Genomic DNA, 20667 nt, shown 5'->3' on the forward strand with positions numbered 1-20667 from the left:
AGGCTATAGGCGCATGCTTGGCAGCAGATGGCATTGTAACAGGAGTAGAAACCATAGGCATTTGAGCAACTTCTTCATGTAACTTGCTTGTGCCTTCAGGACCTGCTCTGGCCCGATCACGTATATACCACTTCCATTTGATAATAGACTGCTGCTGTGCGCGTCCCACTTTATGACTTGCAGGGTCTGATAGTACCCAGCTCATAATGGGTAATTCAGGTCGCATAGTAACTTGGTGTCCTATTGTCAAACGTTCAGTTTCCACTAAGGCCCAATAGCAGGCCAAGAGCTGTTTTTCAAAGGGAGAATAGTTGTCTGCAGATGATGGTAGAGCTTTGCTCCAAAATCCCAAAGGTCTTTTCTGTGATTCACCTACAGGGGCCTGCCAGAGGCTCCAAACAGCATCTCTATCAGCCACAGACACCTCAAGTACCATCGGGTCTGCTGGGTCATATGGTCCAAGTGGTAGAGCAGCCTGCACAGCAGCCTGGACCTGTTGAAGGGCCTTCTCCTGTTCCAAGCCCCACACAAAGCTAGCAGCTTTCCGAGTCACTTGGTAAATAGGCCTAAGTAACACACCCAAGTGAGGGATGTGTTGTCTCCAGAATCCAAATAGACCCACTAAACGTTGTGCTTCTTTCTTGGTTGTAGGAGGGGCCAGGTGCAATAACTTATCTTTCACCTTAGAAGGAATATCTCTGCATGCCCCACACCACTGGACTCCTAAGAATTTCACTGAGGTAGATGGTCCTTGAATTTTGGTTGGATTTATTTCCCATCCTCTGATACGCATATGTGTTACCAATGAGTTCAAAGTGGTTGCTACTTCCCGCTCACTTGGTCCAATCAGCATAATGTCATCAATATAGTGCACCAATGTGATATTTTGTGGAATATCCAAACGATCAAGATCCCTTCTAACTAAATTATGACACAGGGCAGGAGAGTTAATATATCCTTGAGGCAAAACTGTGAAGGTATACTGTTGGCCTTGCCAACTGAAAGCAAATTGCTTCCGGTGGTCCTTATGGACAGGTACTGAGAAGAAGGCATTTGCCAGATCAATAGCCGCATACCAGGTGCCAGGAGATGTGTTAATTTGCTCAAGTAACGAAACTACATCTGGTACAGCAGCTGCAATTGGAGTTACTACCTGATTTAGTTTTCGATAATCAACTGTCATTCTCCATGATCCATCTGTTTTCTGCACTGGCCAGATAGGAGAGTTAAATGGAGATGTGGTGGGAACCACCACCCCTGCATCTTTCAAGTCCTTGATAGTGGCAGTAATTTCTGCAATGCCTCCAGGAATACGATACTGTTTTTGATTCACTATTTTCTTTGGCAGAGGCAACTCTAAAGGCTTCCATTTTGCCTTTCCAACCATAATAGCCCTCACTCTACAGTTCAGGGAACCAATATGAGAATTCTGCCAGTTTCTGAGTATATCTATCCCAATTATACATTCTGGAACTGGGGAAATCACCACAGGATGTGTCCGGGGACCTACTGGACCTACTGTAAGTCGGACATCAGTCAAAACTCCATTAATCACCTGCCCTCCATAGGCCCCTACTTTAACTGGAGGGCCACAATGTTTCTTGGGATCTCCTGGGATCAGTGTCAACTCAGAACCAGTATCCAGCAGACCCCGAAAAGTCTGATTATTTCCTTTTCCCCAGTGTACAGTTACCCTTGTAAAAGGCCGTAGGTCCCTCTGGGGAAGAACTGGAGAAAGGGTAACAGCAAAACCTTTGGGTGTCTTATCAGGATCCTTCCTCAGGGGAACCTGGCCACCCCTTCATTCAAGGGGTTCCGGATCTGCAAACTGGCTCAAGTCTGGAAATTGATTCACTGGCCGAGATTGCTGTTTACCACGATCTAATGTAGCCTTTCTTTCATTTGTTTGAGAATTTTTTTGCTTATACAAATCAAACAAATATGCAGTAGGCTTCTTATGTATTTCATTCCTGGAAACACCATGATTGACTAGCCAGTACCAAAGGTCCAAGCGAGTCATGCCATTATAAATTTCACCTTTCCTGTGCTGACCGTTACTGGGTCTGTCATTATAAACATTCTTTTGCCTACGCTGTCCATTATAATAACTAGGATCACCTTGTCTCCGGCGATTCAATGCTGCCACCTGGCCCTTGTTACCTCGGAATCCAACTAAACCCAGTGAATTTAATTCATCTAATTGAGCAGAAGCATCTCCAATGCTAAGATCTGGCACAAGGAAAAGGGAAAGAACAAAACCCTTCAAATGTGCTGGTGCCCCTCTCACCAATTTGCGTCTTATAGAGCTGGTGAAGGGCATATCTTCTGGACCTTCCCATTGTGGACAATTAGGCTTTACACAATATATCCACTCTAGCATTGCAATTTCCCTAAGTCTTAAAATCCCTTCATCAACACTAAGCCATGGAATATCAGGCATCTCCAAGTCATTTCCAGTAGGCCATCTTTGGATAAACACCTCAGCCAACCATTCAAACAAACTTTTGACACCTTTTTTAACCATGCGAGCTTCCATATTAAACCTAGAATCTCTACTCAGAGGGCCCATGTCAATAAACTCAGCCTGCTCTAGTTTTATGTTCCTTCCACCCTTATCCCACACCCTTAAAATCCATTCCCACACATATTCACCAGGTTGCTGTTTGAATGAATTAGCAAACTCATTAAGCTCCTTAGTAGTGTAGCGAATTTCCTCATGGACTACACTTTCTACCTCCCCTCTAGGAGCCTGTTTTGCTTTGAGTCTGGTTACAGGTCTAGAAGAAACTATTGGTGGGCCTTGAGAAACATCAGTAGTGAAAGTCATTGCTGGTTTATCAGACTCTGCAAAATTAATTTCCTCATGTGGGGAAGGCATTATTTCAAGGGGTGGGGCTGAGGGTACTACTTCCTCAGGTGGGGCAAACCCTTGAGAATCTGAAGATTCAAAATTCTCAGCTTCAACATGGTCTTCCCACACATCCCCGTCCCAAGTTATAGGATCCCATTCTTTGCCAATTAGTGCCCTTACTTTAACTGTCGACACATTCTGAGGCTGAGACTTAAATTTTCGCTGTAGTTCAGCCAACCTTACAATGAGGGTTTCAGTTTGATTTTCTGCAACTTGAGCTCTATTGCTGCAAGAGAGAAGATTCTCTTCAAGGACACACTTAGCAACTTTTAGATCGTTTACTTGTGTCTGGAGCCTTTCGATTTTATCACACAACTCCTTCCTTTCATTCATCATTTTTTCCCCAGATACTAAGAGCAGCCAGCCAGTAAAATCATTTTCTGATTTTTTCCCCATCTTGTAGAAAGCTTTGTGCACTGAATCACCTAATTCATTAAGAAAATCAAGGGCATTAGCTTCTTTAAGTTTGAAATATAGTTTCAACCATGGGTCTTCAAAATTCTCTGAGCTCCCAGGAGGGAGAGAATCTAGAGAGGTTTCAGTAGTTGAAAGTGCTGGTGGCTCAACAAGCCAATTCCAGTATTTTAAAAGATTCATCCTTGTACTTCTGTTACTCTAGAACCACTCCTGGTACCAAATTCTGTATTAGTCAGGGTTCTCTAGAGTCACAGAACTTATGGATAGTCTCTATATAGTAAAAGAATTTATTGATGGCTTACAGTCGGCAGCCCAATTCCCAACAATGGTTCAGTCACAGCTGTGAATGGAAGTCCAAGGATCTAGCAGTTACTCAGTCTCACACGGCAAGCAGGCGAAGGAGCAAGAGCTAGACTCCCTTCTTCCAATGTCCTTATATTGTCTCCAGCAGAAGGTGTAGCCCAGATTAAAGGTGTGTTCCACCACACCTTTAATCCCAGATGAAAGGTGTAGCCCAGATTAAATCTCCTTAAACTCGGAGATTTAATCTTCTGGAATCCATAGCCACTATGGCTCAAGATCTCCATACCAAGATCCAGATAAGGGTCACTGGTGAGCCTTCTAATTCTGGATTGTAGTTCATTCCAAATATAGTCAAGTTGACAACCAGGAATAGCCACTACACTCTGTAACAGACACAACACAGACCCTGTAACCCTGTGGTTCCCCCAGGGTTAAATTTGTAAGAGTACGATCATTATCTCAGTTCATGGACTTCAATCTGTGATACACAGCCCACTGCCCCAGTCTGTGCCGACATAAGAGACCCGGACACACTGAGCCTCGTCACGCATTTAGATATTTACCTGTCTCTAATACGGAAAAAAAAAATGTGACTTGTCTTAACTACCATGGCTCTGAACATTTCCACTTGGCTAATTGATATGTTCAATACAAACTGCTTGTGGATGAAGGCCCCCACTATTCTAATTTTGTCTTTTCCCTCCAATTACATGCGAGAGAATTCTTTTCAAGGCCAGAAGAAGAACAATTGTTTATTGGCTACACCTGGAGAGTGCTAGTGAGCTGGGCAGTACCTAGGGTACCACCTGCAGCTTAGGGCAGTGAGTCACATAAGACAGGGGAATGGGATGTCTTTCTGTGCTCGGAAGAAATATCCCCTGTGTGTAGCTCTGGGGATGTAGTTTGTGTCATGAGGAGGAAGGCAGTCTGGGTAGGCAGGTAAACAATGCTAGATCTTTGTGTGAGTCTGCATGGTAGTACCACCCAGTCTTGGGGCTTCTGCCATGCAAATCAGGGCAGTCATGGTCTGTTACCCAGCCCTGGGATGCAGTTGTGTGGCATCTAAGGAGCCTGGCCTGGTGCTCCATCACAATCGCCGAATCACACGATGTGGAAGAACTCCTTCCGTGTGAGTCCTCTGTGCACTGCATTGCCCACAAACACACATGGTAAAAAAAATTTAAAAACATCTAAAGCATGTGTTTTTGCAGAAATCAGTAGTTGAGTAGGACTCAGAGGATCCTGAATTCCAAGAGCATTTTCTTTAAAAAAAAAAAAAAAAACTCCATCATACATGTTGTAAGGATATTTCCCATCTACCCCTTGGCTTTCGGATGTTTGTTTATAACAAGCCCAAGAACAGATAGATGAAATTATCAAAACAGACTGTAAAGTCCACAAACAAAGCCAAACACACATGCTAGCTCTGTAAGGATCGTGTATCGAACCGATAAGCTACAGGGAGCCCCGCTGCATTCCATAAACAGCACTGAGGTCTGTGGCATTTGGGAAATCAAAGTTAAAGCTGGTTCCTATCTCCTCACAGGAAAATAGATTGCATATGAATCAAAGCCTTAAAACACACAAACAAAAATAACAAAACTTCTAGAAGATTTTCTTGGGGGTGGGAAAGACCTTTTAAGCACACCATATGGGGAGACATAAGGGGAAGGGCTGGTAATTTTAACTGCACACAAAAAAGGGTTTAAGCTTTCTGCCAGAAAAGAAAGTAGGTCTGGAATTATCCAAGGTACATGGTTCTCTGTGCCTTGCAGTTGACCCGTGGCCTGGAATTTTTCTGGTTTCTGTTTCTCAAGGGTGGTGGGGACTAAGTCATGGGTCCCTGGGTCCCTGAGAGGCCTGACTTGGAAAGTGCTGTGAAGGAGAGAAAGACAGAGAGACAGAGAGAGACAGAGAGAGAGAGAGAGAGAGACAGAGAGACAGAGAGAGAGAGACAGAGAGACAGAGACAGAGAAAGAGAGACAGAGAGAGAGAGACAGAGAGACAGAGACAGAGAGAGACAAAGAAAGAGGCGAGAGAGGGGGGAGCTGTGGGGGGAGCAGAAGGAGGCTCTTGCCATCATGAGCTTCACCTCCCCCTTTGTTTCCCCCTCCCCCTTATTCCATCCTCCTAATTCTCTTCTTCTTCCCTCCTTCTCTTTTTCCTCCTCCCTCCTCCCTTCCCCTCCTCTTCTCCTCCCTGCCTCCTCTCCTCTTCCCTTCCTCTTCATTCCCATCCTACTTATCCCCTCCCCCATTCTCCCTTCTTCCTCTTCATCTCCATCCTCATCCCCCTATCCCTTCCTTGCCATCCTCCCCCTCCTCCTCTTCCTCCTCTCTCTACCCCTCATGCATCCCTCCTCCTCTTACATTCTCCCTCCTCCCTCCCTTCCCCTGCCCTTTGCTTTCCTCCATAGACCCTACTCAACGATGGCCATAACCTGATCCAGGGCCCCAAACTTCATGGCCCAGGAGCCCGCAGGCCTTCCCTACTGCCTCAAGGCTGCCAGCTCATGCGCTTCTTTGACCAGAAGCCCCAGGCCTGGGGCCCTGTGAGAGAGCTGGATTATGGTTCCAGCCGGACATCTGCCCCTAACAGCCAAAGCTCTGAAGACCTGGGTAAGTGACCAAGGCCCACGATCCAAGGGGACAGGAAGGCTGTGGTCCAATTTCAGATGACAGAGACAGAGTACCAGTGCCTGTCTCTGTGTCTTTGTGAAACTCTTGCTCTGAGAACCTTCCTGGGCCCACCCCATCTGTTCATCCCCTCAGGGACAGGCTTCCAGAAAGGTAGATCTGTCCCTCTCTGGGACAAGCCCAAGCCACCTGTGCATTAGGAAGGATCGGTCCTTAAAGCTGGATGGCCTTTGTGTTTTCTAGAAATGACTGCCCCCAGGGGAGGGATGACATTCTCTACAAATGGCTGCCTGTTTGGGCTCAGGTTCAGCTCTCTTGTCCTTCCAGCCATAGAGCCAGCCCATTGTCCCTCAACCTTCGAACGGGAGACATCCTTAGACTTGGAGCCCATGGCTGAGTCCGAGGAGCAAGCCAATCCCTGCAGGACTGCCACTCCAAGCCCTGTGCTGGGCAAGGCTTTGGTCAAAGGCTTGTGCGCCAACCAACGCATGCAGTGGGAAGTGAGCTTTGAGCTGGAGCCTCCAGCCCTGAAGAGGGGGGACACACAGAACGCTGACATGTGGAGTGAGACTTTCCACCACCTGGCTGCCCGCGCCATCATCCGAGAATTCGAGCATCTGGCAGAGCGCGAGGACGAGATCGAGCTGGGTGAGCCACCAGGATCGGGGTGGCAGGATTCCCTTTGGCAGCACAGTTCCCTTCTCACTGACCAAGGCCAGCCCATTCCAAAGCCCCACCCACACCCTAAGACCCGCCCTCCAGAGACCTAGTGCCACACCTACTGCCCAAGATCCCTTCCCTAATTTTCAGACTCCCACCCACACCCAAAGCCCTCAAAGTCCTTGCTCTGTCTCAGTAACCTAAGGTTAGCCCTAGGTTAGCCTCACCAACTAGCTCCACACTATGCACAGCTCGCCTCCTTACTACACCTCTGCTGAAGTCAAGTCTCTATCTCTGTACCACTAGCTGTTTCCTGAGCCTACACTCCACTGTGTCTCACCCCATATTAAATGGAGCTTGGGCCTGAATCCTCAACCTGAGGTGCCCTCCCTTCCTCGGCCCTGGATTTGTCCATCTCTCCCACTCTTCAGATGACCCATCCTCCTCTCTTCTTACCTCCTCCTCTCCTACCACACTTGCCCACCCCCATGCTCCCTCATACCCAGCATTTCTCTGGGTGACCCATGTCTGGTTCTGGAGGGTCAACAATGGTAGGAGATCCTCTGAGGTTGAACCTTCCCAGAGGGCCCCTAGACCTAGCCTAGATCCTGCCCATTCTCATCAGCCCCAATGACTCCCCCACAGTCAGCAGGGGGGGGGCAGGCTAGGTGTTTGGCCCCACAGACGCCTCAGAGGGTTGGTTAGCATAGAATAAAGTGAGCGCATCCTTTCCCAGGGGCACCTGACACTGGCTAAGAGAGGCCAGCATTAATCAAACAATTACACAGCTAATTAAATAAGCCCTGTTCAGAAACACTTGAATTGCAAGCCCTGTATAGCAGGGATGGGTCGTGAGCTAATTTAGTTCAGGAACTGGGGCAGCCTTTCCCAGAACGGGACTAGTGAAATCTCAATAGGACACACTTGGAGAACAGAGATAAGTGGCAATAAGTACGGGATTCCTTTGTTCTAAGTTTATGCTTAATTTGCATACTATGTGGTCCATATTTTATTTGTATTGGGGGGGGGGGCTAACGCATGATCCTCTTTTCTTCCATGAATACTCCTCCCCCTTTCATTGCCCTGATTCCCTGAACAGCCCTCAGAAGGCAGCAAGCCATCATGAGGGCTCACTATTTGGTAGAAAGGGCGTGAACTTACAGGTCAGGTCATCCTGAGTCCTAATCTCAGGTTCTGACTAACTTGCTGTGTGACCGAGTCCTTTCCCTAGTGTTCAATCTGAAAGGGAGGAGAGAGAGAGAGAGAGAGAGAGAGAGAGAGAGAGAGAGAGAGAGAGAGAGAGAGAGAGAGAGAGAGAGAATCTGTCTATGCTTGTCTGTCTGACTGTCTATGTGTCTGTGTCTGTGTGTGAATGTGTCTGTGTGTGTATGTCTCTGTGTGTATCTGTGTGCGTACATTGTGTGTGTGTGTGTTTTGGGTGGGTTGTGCCAGTTGTGGAGGTGGGAGTAGATAGGTGTACAGAGAAGCCGGAGGAAGATTCAGGGTGTGTCCCTCTCATTCTCTAACTTGTTCCCTTGGGGAAAGAGTCTCTCACTGAGCCTGAAGCCTGGGGCTTTTTGACGAGGCTGGCTGGCCGGCAAGCACCCTGGGTCCTCCTGTCTCCCAGTTCCCTGCATCTCCAGCCCTGGATTCCAGGTGGCCACAGCCATGCTCAGCTCCTTCTCTGTATGCTGGGGACACAACTCAGTGCTTTCTTAGCAAGTGCTCTTGCCCACGAAGCCATCTCCCAGACCACGGCTTTCCAATCTTCTCAGCCGTGTGGAAGGTCCCATGAGTCAGGGAACTCAGGAAACCCTGTCACAAGGTTCCCGTCAGTCACCTGCAAGATTCAAATACACAATATGGACAACATAGAATGCCGTTTAAATAAACATGCTATTTAAAGGAATTAGCTATCTTTTACTCTAAGATAATGAGTTAAGTTTTTATGTTAGCATAACTTTTATCCTGTGAAATGGTGTTTTTTGTTTTGTTGTTGTTGGTGGTGGTGTTTTGTTTTGTTTTGTCTTTAATTAGACCATTGGCAGGCCATCAATTTCAAGACCTACTTGACCCTAAAGATGGACTGCTAATCCAGCTCTCCTTTCAGCTTCCGGGGTCTCCACGCCAAGCAAGACTTTCTGATCCCAGACCGTGACCTTTGCTCTTCCTCCCACAGGGTCCAATCGCCGATACCAGGTGAATGCCGTGCACACCAGCAAGGCCTGCAGTGTGATCAGCAAATACACGGCCTTTGTGCCTGTGGACATAAATAAGAGGCAGTACCTGCCCACCGTCGTCAAGTACCCCAACTCTGGTAAGGCGCATGCGTGGGTGTAGGGAGCTGCGCAGTCCAGCCCGTGGGCTTGGGGAGGAGGTGAGATACAGGAAAGCGCAGGCTCCCAACGGGCGGGTGGCTCAGCCACAGAGGAAGAGGGGAGCAAGATGCCTTCACTGTATTTTGTTCTCCTCCCGAGGGACGATAAACGATCCAGTTCCTTGTAAAGAGCCCCAAAATGTCTAGAATGATGCAACCTAGGACAGATGCGGCAGAGTGACAGTCATGCGGGAGGAGAGCTTGTCCCTCCCTGCTGTACCCATCCTGACTTCTCTTGGATGGGTTGTCTACAAGGAGGGAAATCATGTGACACGGGCAGTTACCTCAGCTGGAACATACCGATACATACTATGGTTTTCAAATTAAAGCTGTGAAAAATAGTCTATTCCTGAAGAAATACTAAAACGCCCCTTTTGATAACATACTGTATTCCACTGCAGGGGCAGGAATATCCCATCATCCACCAGGCCCAGCCTGGTGGCACAGGCCTGTCACCCTGGCTACTCAGACGATGGAGGTACATGGGTTGCCAGTCCAGGGCTACCTAAGCTACATCCTCCATTTTTCAAGACTAGCCTGGGCAACTTAGCAAGGCCTTGTCTCAAAAATAAAAGTTAATAGGAGAGTCAGGGATATAACAGTGGAGTACTCGCCTGGTGTGTGGGAAGCCCAGGACCAGTCCCTAGAACTGGCTTGAGCCGGGCGTGGTGGCGCACGCCTTTAATCCCAGCACTGGGGAGGCAGAGGCAGGCGGATTTCTGAGTTCGAGGCCAGCCTGGTCTACAAAGTGAGCTCCAGGACAGCCAGGGCTATACAGAGAAACCCTGTCTCGAAAAACCAAAAAAAAAAAAAGGGGGGGGGGGGAAAAAAGAAGAAGAACTGGCTTTGCCTCTTGTGTTTTATGCTCTGTTCACATCTAAAGCTTTTTTTTAGATCATCCAACCCTCGAAACAGTTCTGCCACGTAACTTCGTTACTGCCCCATTTTACAGATGGGAAACAAAGGCAGAGGATGTTTCGTGATGAGGCTTGAGGTCACACAGCAGGACTGGAGGAGCTAAGCTTTTAATCCCAGGAGCCTGGTCCAAACCCTGCGTTCTCACTCACTCTTCCATACTATTTATATTTGTATTTGTATTTATATCTATTGCAACCTGGGACTGGCAAGATGGCACAGCAGGTAAAGGCGCCTGCTGGCAAGCCTGAGGGGCTCAGTTTGATCCCTGGAGCCCACTTGGTTTAGGAGAGAAGCGACTCTTGTGTTCTCTGACTTCCACATCGGCCCAGGGGCAAGCTGTGTGTGTATAGTGTCTATGTCCATGTGTGTCATCTGTGATGTCCATGTGTCTCTCTGTGGTGCCTGTGTGTATCCGTGTAGGACAGCAACCTTCCTAATGCTGTGGCTCTTTAATACAGTTCCTCATGGTGTGGCGACCCTAATCACAAAATTATATATATATATTTTTACTTCACAATTGTGATTTTGCTACTGTTATGGACTGTAATGTAAATATCGGATAGCAAGATATCTGCTAGTCAGCCCCTGGGAAAAGGTCATTCAACCCCAAGGGGTCACAACCCACAGGTTGAGAACCACAGATCTAGGGCACACTTTTCATGGTTTTTGGTTTTGTCTTTAAGTCTAAGGTTTTTCTTTTCTTTTCTTTTCTTTTTTTAAGATTTATTTATTTATTATATGTAAGTACATGTAGCTGTCTTCAGACACTCCAGAAGAGGGCGCCAGATCTCGTTACGGATGGTTGTGAGCCACCATGTGGTTGCTGGGATTTGAACTCTGGACCTTTGGAAGAGCAGTCGGGTGCTCTTACCCACTGAGCCATCTCACCAGCCCAGGTTTTTCTTTTCTGAATTATACTTTCTTGCCACTTACAAGACGTTGTCCTTGGTTGGCTGGTGGTTTGTTTTGTTTTGTTTGTTTGCTAGTGCCCAGGGCCTTGGCTTGCTGGGCATTCTACCGCTAAGCTACATCCTCAAATCTCCCCCTCCCCCTCCCCCTCTTCCTCCTCCTCCTCCTCCTCCTCCTCCTCCTCCTCCTCCTCCTTCTCCTTCTTTCTCACCAAACCTCCAGGAAAATGTTTACAAGCCAGGCATGCCTGTCCTCACCCTTCCAGTCTCCTTGTCCATGTTACCAAAATAATCCCTCATTCCCACATCCATTTCCAGTTCAGACCAGTAGCACTGGACCAGAGGCCATGGCCCTGCTGTGACCTCACTCCTGTTTCATGGAAGCTGTTCTCTCCCTCTCCCCCTCCCGCTCCCCTTCCCCCTTTCCTTCTCCCTCCCCCTCCCCCTCTCCCTTTCTATCTCCCTCTCCATTTCCATCTCCCTTCACCCATCTCTAACCATCTGGCTGGCATGTATAGTGCAGAATGAGAGACCGAGGACCCCGGACCACTTCTTACTCCAAATTCTAAAGCTCCAGCACTCCTGGTGTGTGTGCTGGGGAACAAACCACTCATTTTTTAGCCTGTAAATAGCTGTCTAGTGCAAAAAATAGAAACTATCAAGTCAGGAAGTGCATTCAAGGACCCTCAGTTAAATAAAGCTAGATGTTTTCCCCAATGCAGAAGGTCTCAGAGCCCTTAAAGTGTTAATTCACATCAAGAGGCTGGGAGAAGGGACTCTGGACTGTGGCTTTTCCAGATGTATTCCCCAGTGAGGCAATTATTTTGATTTTATTTGTGGATTTGTAGGTGTGTGTGTGTGTGTGTGTGTGTGTGTGTGTGTGTGTGTGTAACATACATGTGTATGTGGCCACGTATAGAGGCCAGAGATCAACCTCAGGTGCCGTTTCTCAAGTGCAGTCTGTTTGAGGCAGGCTTGTTGGCTGGAAGCTCAGTGGGTAGGCTGACTGGATGGATGGATGGTGAGTCCCAGGCATCCTCCTGCCTCTGCCTCCCTGCACTAGGATTATAAGTATGTCACCGGACTGGAGAGATAGCTCAGTGGTTAAGAGCACTGACTGCTCTTCCAGAGGTCCTGAGTTCAATTCCCAGCAACCACATGGTGGCTCACAACCATCTGTAATGGGGTCTGATGCCCTCTTCTGGTGCGCCTGAATGCAGCAATAGTGCACTCATATACCTGAAATAAATAAATCTTTTAAAAAAAAAAAAGTGTGTCACCACACCAAGCCTTTTCATGTGGACTCTAGGAGTCAAACTCAAATCCTTACACACTTCACTGACTGCACCATCTTCCCAACAACACTGCTCTTATATTTCAGGAACAACTCAGAGACTAGTGTCCTCTGAGAATGAAGCCTCCTCAACCCTCTTTGGGGAGTTAGCTTCATTTCTCTGCCTTCCATTGGCAATGTCTGGGGCTTCACAGACCTGTGTAGGAGGAGGGGGCTGGAACATGGGACACTTCACCGTATGTCAGCAGTTATTTTTACTAGTATCCTCATTCTCCAGATTGGGAAACTGAGGCGGGGGGGGGGGAGTGATTTCACATCCCATCCACCTAGTGAAGAATGGGGCCAGAGCTCAAACTCAGCTCCTCCTGGCCCGAAACTTCATAGTCTTTATGTTATGCCCTGCTTGGCTGCCTTGGGTTAATTGAAAGACAGAATAGCCATTCCTTCATGGCTGATGGCATTGGGAAAAGGGCAGGAGCCAACAGGTTCACACCCACCTGATCCCCTGTCCTTCCTTGTCCTCCACGAAGGTGCCATGCTCAGCTTCCGGAACCTGACTCGACAGTGGGGGGGCTCTTCGGCTGGCTTGGGAAGGCCCCAGTCTATGCTCAGAGAACACTCCTCAGCCGCAGGAGACAGCAAATTCCAGACTCTAGGTAAATGCCATCTCATGGTGGCTCAGGAGCCCGGGCACCCCTGCATCTGAGGCCTCGGGGCTGCTCTCTGAGTCTGCAGTCTTAGACCCCTAAGCAAGGGGAGGGCAAGGGCAGGCGTCTGGGACTGGCATAACTCCAGCACATGGCTTTGTGCAGAGCCTCTCTGCCTGGCTTTGCAGCACACACACACACACACACACACACACACACGTCACACTCAGCTGCCTGCCCTCCAGCCTCTGGCTTCTCCCAGACACCAAGTTCTGAGAAACCTAGTGAGCAGGAGAAAGTGATGACCAAGGAAGCCATTCCAGCTGCCCGGGGTCCCGCCATCTGCTGCTTTCTGTGTTTCCCAGTCCCGCCCTTCCAGCCTGCACCTGACTGCCTGGTGCTCAGAGAACTGTGGCATGACCTTTGTGTGACCTTGAGCTGATTGACATGCAGTGCTGGCCGTTCTGCATCTTTCATCCATGCCAGTTGTTCTGGCTCTCCATAGATCGCCTGTAGTCATCCCAACCCCTTCCTTACAACCCTCCTGCCCTCTACTGAACATGGGGAGGACACCAGAGGCCATGCCCTGATCCTAGTCAGCCACCCACACTGTCAGAACGCTTCCTCAGAGGGGAGAGTTAGTAAAAAAAAAAAAAATAGATGAGAATACTGGATGCCCAGAGCCGCTCTTCATAATTAAGGACAATGTCTTGGTCTCTCTGTGCCCCATGCCACAGGGGGGACCTGCTGAGCCCAGCCACTGAGTTTACAGGAACTTTCCAGCCTAACTGTTCCTTCTCTGGGACTCAGCCCTTGGCAGGCTGTCGCTTCCACTGCAATCACGAGCCCCCGACTTCCTATCATGCTCTCTTCATGCCCCACACCTTTGGCTCCTCAGCTCTTACTGTACTCCTCTCTGTTCCCTAGCAAAGGCTGCCAGTGGCCCGTGCTGAGAGGTGTCCCTGTGCTCAGCTCTTTCCTCACTACTCAGAATCCGTCACTTGCATCTTAGGAGACTTTTCTTTAACTGTCTTAGACAGGGTTTCTATTCCTGCACAAAACATCGTGACCAAGAAGCAAGTTGGGGAGGAAAGGGTTTATTCAGCTTACTCTTCCACGTTGCTGTTCATCACCAAAGGAAGTCAGGACAGGAACTCACACAGGGCAGGAACTTGGAGGCAGGGACTGATGCAGAGGCCATGGACGGGTGCTGCTTACTAGCTTGCTTCCCTTGGCTTGCTCAGCCTGCTTTCTCATAGAACTCAGGACTACCAGCCTAGGGATGGCACCACCCACCATGGGCTGGGGCCTCCCCCCACTGATCACTAATTGAGGAAATGACTTACAGCTGGATCTCATGGAGGTGTTTCCTCAGTGGAGGCTCCTTTCTCTGTGATGACCGCCAGCTTGTGTCAAGCTGACACACAAAACCAGCCAGTACATTGGCCAAAAATAAAATAAAATAAAAAAGAGGAGCCAGTCCTAGAGAAGTCAAGTGACTCACACAAGATCATGCAGCCAGCATACGATGAACTCGGAGTCTGGCCGTGAACTGTGAGGTTAACTTAGCCTGTGTTTATGCCCTGGTTACCTCGTTCAGTCTCGCTGTCTCTAGTTCGTCCTCATGCTGAGGACTGTGGCAATGAGCCCAGTCCCCTCGCTTGGCGAGAAAAAGGCTTTGCTGAATGTGTTTGTATTTGAGCCTCCTTACTGTAACTTAGACCCTCCCTTATGTCACACCGTCCTGCCGCCAGACTGACAATCCCAATGGTCACCATCTTGATGCAGCCTTGCCTTGGTTACATGTCTGTTCCTGTGATAAAATAGCCTGAGGATAGCCACTTAGGGAGGACAGGATTCGTTGTGGTTGGTGGTTCCAGATGGATGGCATCCATCATGGAGACAAGAGCAGGGTTTTCCAGGTATTCTCATGGTGGGCACAGGAAGCTGGGTGGTCACACTTTCATCCACACACAGGATGCAGAAAGAAAGAGAACAGGAAGTAGGGTGAGAATACAAAGCCTCAAGCCCCGCCCCCCAGTGACATAGCTTCTCCAATAGACTTGATGCCTAAAGGTTCCAAAATCTCCCCTAAACTGTCCCACAGTCTGGGACCCAGTGTTCAGCCCCACGAGTCTCTGGGGACCCATCTCATTCAAACTACGATCATGGTTGGGAACCATGCTTATTAAGTCTATTTTACAGACTGGAATACTGAGACTCAAAGCTTTCTAACGAGTTGGGGCCATGTACTGGAGCCTCCTGAAAGCCTAGAATGAACATCCCAGGGAGCACAGACCAGAGGAGGAGGTGCCCACCGTACCCAGACCCTGACTCCCATCCCAAAGCTGTCCCTCATTTGCCTCATATTCCCTGTGGGGTCTGCAGTTGGAAGTCTCACTTAGCACTTGCTTTAAGTACTTGGTGAGTACTTGGTGAAGCACTAAGCATTATCTGAGTAGTGTCTCACTGACTCCTTCCGCTGACTCTGTAAGGCATGTGTCTTTAACTCCAATTTACACTAGAGACTGGTAGGTAACATTACCAAGGACCCATGGCTTAGTGAGTAGAGGTGTTAGGACTTTGAACCCAGCATGGTAGCATGCCGGGAAGGGTAAGGGGTGCCCAGGCCCCACTGGCATCCTCTGTTACAGCCCTACAAGACAGCCCTACTTCAACCTTCAATAAAACCCCATCCCCCGGCCATGAGAAGCAAACCACGGCAGAAGGTAAGCAGCCTGCTGGGGCTGACTCTTATTATGATAGTAGAATGTGATACCGGGGGGGGGGAGGGAGGGCATGGGGGGTGTAGGTGTCTCAGTACCAACAGAGACATCAGTGCCCAGACCTTCACTAATGTCTCAGAACAGCTAGCAAGAGATGGCAAGGACTGTCCCCAGTTTATAGATGAAGAAGTTGAGGCCTAAAAGAGGGAGCTTTTTTCCAAGGTCCACTTAGCGGGTTTTTATAGAGCTGGCCCCCTATTTCTAGTGGGGGGAGGGGCACCGCCCCATCATTCTTAGCATGGAATCCTCTAGCAGGGTTGTTAACTCAGTGTCGAATCTGGAAATGGGGTGGTTGATGTGAAACTGTCACAGCCCCTTCAGTCACCTCCCAGAAGATGCCAGGGCCCCCTGAAAGAACCTTAGAGGCTCGCCTGCCCCTTACCTGTGTCACCTGACCCACTGTACCTGGGATGTAGCTGCTTAGCAACCAGTTCACATCCCGGTGCCTTCTGTACATAGTGAAGCTCCCGCCCCACTCAGATCCAGCTTTCCCAGCTGGGAGGTGACTCAGTGGACAGAGCCCCTATCCAGTCTCTCACTCTGTCATTCTGTGACTCTCCAGGTCCCCCTCAAAACCTGTCCACCAGCGCTCCATCCTCCATGAAGCCCACTGAGACTCTCTTTGGATCTAAGTAAGTAGAGCTTCCCTCTGAGAACAAGATAGTTTCTTTCCTTTTCCTGATGTCAGAGACAGGGCCAGTCTCACCTCGAGGATGCTAAAAAGCCCTGTGGCCTAGAGATACCATAGTGTGACGGGTCTCAAGCAGCCTAACTATGCCCCCACATTTTCCAAGGTCTCTTTAAACATAAACACCCCTGGGAAAGCCAATAAATAGTTACTTTTCCCTTTTTTCTTTTCTGTTAAAAAGCAACTTACAGAGGGTTTATTTGGTTTGAGGGTGTAGTCTGTCACAGCAGGAAGGCCTGAAGGCAGACACATGAGGCAGCTAGTCACACGGCACCTGCAGCCAGGAAGCAGAGAGAGATGGATGCTGGTGCTCATCTTTCTTCTTCCATTTGGTCCAGGGCTCCAGTCCATGGGATGGTACCACCCACGTTCAGGGTAGATCTCTCCTTGGTCAGCCCAGAGAGTTGTCTCTTCGTTGATGCTAGATCCTGACAAGCCGACAGTACTAACGGTCACAACTATCTCAGGAGTCTTTCCATCACTGGACTCAGAAGGACATGGTATCCATAGACAGCTCAGGAAAACGCTGACCCATTCATTGCCCCATTGTTGCTAAGAGACGAGTTAGGGATGGCTACCTCAAGCTGTCTCCAGGCCTCCATTTCCCTGTCTGTCAAGGGAGGAGATTGAAGAACACCATCTGCTGGGCCCACCTTTCAGTGACTTCTGAGAAGGCCCAAGAGGGCTGGGATAACCAGAGAACCTGTTTCTATATGCACAGGTTGAATCTCAACAAATCCAGGCTGCTGACCCGAGCTACCAAAGGCTTTCTCAGCAAATCGTTGCCCAAGGCTTCAGAGGCAACCCCAGGCAGCCAGAGCTCTGACTACATACCACTGGTGAGCGCCAGAACTCAGCCCCGCTCCCACCCAGCTCAGCCCCTGCCCATGCCCCCTCCTCTTCCCAGGGAAGGATCTCTTGTCTCAGCACCCAAAACACTCCTGAGCTTTCTAGAACTCCCCTACCCCACCCAAGTGGCCACCAAGGCAGAGAGAGCTACCAGGTGTCCCCACTTGCAGTGTGGGTATTAGCCACAAGAAACTCCTCTACACTCGCTATCCTTGCCTTGGAACTGTCTTACAATACCCATGCGTTTGTTTTCAGTACATAAAAGCAAGCCGTGATGTGCTTCACAGGTAAGTTAGAGTAATATCCCAAGGACATGCCCTGGTTTCATAAGCAGCTCTGTAGGTGACCCAGTATGCTATGGTGGGAACAGAAGCCCACTGCTTGGAGCCAAGGACCAAGGCAGGCAGGTCCTGCCAAACCTAGGGGGTTCCTGAGATTGGGTTTCATAGGACCATGAAAGAGAGGCGCTGTCTGGGTACATCCCCTCATTATCTCTATCCACTCAGACCCCGGTAGGTGAGTGACGTCATTTGGAATCCCCAGCTATCCAGGGCAGCCAAGCACTTAGACTTAGAGTCTCTCCACCAGGGTTGAATGAGTCAGGCTCAGTGCAGAGGAGATGACCTTGAATTAGATAAACGTCTTTCTTCGGATAAAGCATCCAATAGAAGCCAGACAAGGCACCCGGCAATTCTACCCCTTGGGAACAGTGAGAGGAGAGGCTTGCTTTGGTGGCGTGACCCTGAGGCCTGAGTGTTGACAGAATGGTATATGACTTCCGGAAGAAGGCAGAGGCTGAGCCAAGACCTGAATCTTCAGGCGTCATGGCCAAAGGCCTAGAGAGGACGCAGCTTGGTGTCTGGAGAAAAGGGGTCAGGGGGTGAGAGCACAGGAAATTGGGGCCAGGTGGTGAAAGGCTTTATGAATCACACGCTGGACTGGGAAACTGACCTGGTCCTTCAGAGCACGTGGAATCTGGGCTTTGTGGAGGGAGTTTCCTCTGAGTGCGTGCGAGGTAGAGGAAAAGGTGCAGAAGAGGAAAGAGAGAGGGGACAGGGGGTGTGTGAGGAGGTCAGGCAGAGACAGGGGTGAGCAGACCAGAGTCTGATAGACAGGCCTGAAAAATCCCAGTGGCCAAGCAGGGCCTGCACAGGGGAAGAGGCAGGTTAGAGGCAGGGTAGTGAGTGCATTTGACTTAGAGAGTGATTATCCCTCTCGACACTGGAGGATAAAGTGAGGGCATGCCCCATTGACTTGGGGTATCCTGAAATGCCCCAGATGGGCAGAGCGGGCAGGATGAGATGAATGAGCACACTATGTGGACCTGAATCTCGTGTGGCCCCACACTCCACGGGCGGAGAAGTTTGAGGTTCACTAAGATGTTTCCCTGCCCTCAGGTGTCTCTGCAGCTGGCCTCGGGAGCCTTTTTGCTCAATGAAGCCTTCTGCCAGACCATCCAAATCCCCATGGAGAAACTCAAGTGGACCTCACCCTTCTCCTGCCTCCGAATGTCCCTCGTCACCCGCCGACAGGATCTGAAGACCCAGAGTCCACAGGACTGCACCAGTCTCTCCTCTTCACCCCCATCCTGTGACGGCATCTCCCTAAAGTCTGAAGAGAGCTCAGACCAGGAGTCCAATGCAATGCTGGAGCACATGGGAAAGCTGTGGGCCACGGTGGTGGCGCTGGCGTGGCTGGAACACAGCTCAGCTAACTACATCATCGAGTGGGAGCTGGTGGCTGCCAAGGCCAGCTCCTGGGTGGAGAAGCAGAAGGTTCCTGAGGGCCGCACCTTGAGCACTCTCAAGAACACCGCTCGCCAGCTCTTTGTGCTTCTGCGACACTGGGATGAGAAATTAGAGTTCAATATGCTCTGTTACAACCCCAATTATGTGTAAGGGATGGGGAGGGGATGATGGGCTGCTTGAGTTGCTAGGGGAACTTTTTGAAAGCCGTAGCCAATAGGGTATTGCTAGAAAGCGCCTTGGACTGGCAGTGGGTGGGCCTAAATTTAATCCCAGCCTTGCTACCACCTACTAACTTTAGATCAATCACTGCCCCATCAGGGCCTCAATTTCCCCTTCTTCAAAACAAGAGGATGAGGTAGATTTTTTTTAATAGACCTAATATTCTTCCCAGCCAGGTCTTCAAGAAGCTCCAGGTCTTGCTGCTCCTGGGGCATGAGTCAGAGAAACAGAGAGAGAGAGAGAGAGAGAGAGAGAGAGAGAGAGAGAGAGAGAGAGAGAGAGAGAGAGAGAGAGGAGAGAGAGAGAGAGGAGAGAGAGAGGAGAGAGAGAGAAGGAGAGAGAGGAGAGAGAGAAGGAGAGAGAGAGAGGAGAGAGAGAGAGAGAGAGGAGAGAGAGAGAGAAGGAGAGAGAGAGAGGAGAGAGAGAGAGGAGAGAGAGAGAGAGAGAGAGAGAGAGAGAGAGAGAGAGAGAGAGAGAGAGAAGGAGAGAGAGAGAGAGAGAGAGAAGGAGAGAGAGAGAGAGAGGAGTGTTTCCCTGGAGAAAGACCATGTCAGCATGTACTAGGGACAGCAATGTCCCAGTCCAGGGGGGAAAAAAGGTAGACAAGAAAACCCATAAAAGACAAGAACCACAAGCTTGCTCCAGGCACCAAGAGACCTCCTCTGTCTATGCATTGTGGGATAGACTTGCATCTCCATGGTAACAGCCTAGAGGCTCCAAATCCCACTAGCAAGCCAATCAGAGAACCATCGTTCCCAAGACTTTGCAAGAGATCCCTCCCAGTAGTTGAGAACACATGCATGATATGAAGTCTGGCTTCCTGTCTAAGATGTAAGCAGGACCACAGGGGAGAGATTCCCTTCCAGCCAAAACAGAAGATGGTAGCTATAGTCTGCAGAATTAGTCCAGAATGGACAAGCTCACAGGAGTCAATGCCAGACGTAAATAACTTACACACCTTCTGTTGTTGGATAAAGTGACTCCCTCCATTTGTACTGAGGGGCTAGAGGGGCACATCTGTGTGCATTGCATTCTGGGATAGTGGAGTCTCTAGCACCAGGTGACCACACCACATTGTCTGGCAGACAGAAAACTTCTCTACAGCAGAAAAACAGGTTTGGCTGCAGTGTGTCCAGACATGGAAGGGAATAAAAGAATCTTGAAATTTCAAAGTAGGAGCTGAGGGTGGGGGAGGCGCCCCCCAATCTAAAAGCTCCTCTTTATGATACCCCCAGACTAGTGTCAAACTGCCTAGGCATTGCCCCTCTCCCCTCACACTTCCCCCCAAAGTGTGTCTGGAACTCAC

At 49.4% G+C, this 20667-nt stretch overlaps 1 protein-coding gene across 2 annotated transcripts in view; it reads left to right on the forward strand.

Annotated features, from left to right (window-relative positions):
- Vwa5b1 (von Willebrand factor A domain containing 5B1) overlaps positions 1–19518 on the forward strand; it is a 62072-nt gene extending 42554 nt beyond the window's left edge. For both annotated transcript variants that reach the window (XM_021161535.3, XM_029475849.2), the window contains exons 15-22: positions 6048–6249; positions 6595–6915; positions 9107–9244; positions 12955–13080; positions 15726–15800; positions 16420–16489; positions 17267–17384; positions 18792–19518. In XM_021161535.3, the coding sequence (XP_021017194.1) occupies positions 6048–6249; positions 6595–6915; positions 9107–9244; positions 12955–13080; positions 15726–15800; positions 16420–16489; positions 17267–17384; positions 18792–19292 (1551 nt within the window). In that variant the 3' untranslated portion in view covers positions 19293–19518. The remainder of the gene's footprint in view (positions 1–6047; positions 6250–6594; positions 6916–9106; positions 9245–12954; positions 13081–15725; positions 15801–16419; positions 16490–17266; positions 17385–18791) is intronic.
- Positions 19519–20667: the final 1149 nt, after the last annotated feature.

This window comes from Mus caroli, unplaced genomic scaffold, assembly GCF_978045245.1.
Source record: "Mus caroli unplaced genomic scaffold, Mus_caroli_1 scaffold_6, whole genome shotgun sequence".
Taxonomy (NCBI): Eukaryota; Metazoa; Chordata; class Mammalia; order Rodentia; family Muridae; genus Mus; species Mus caroli.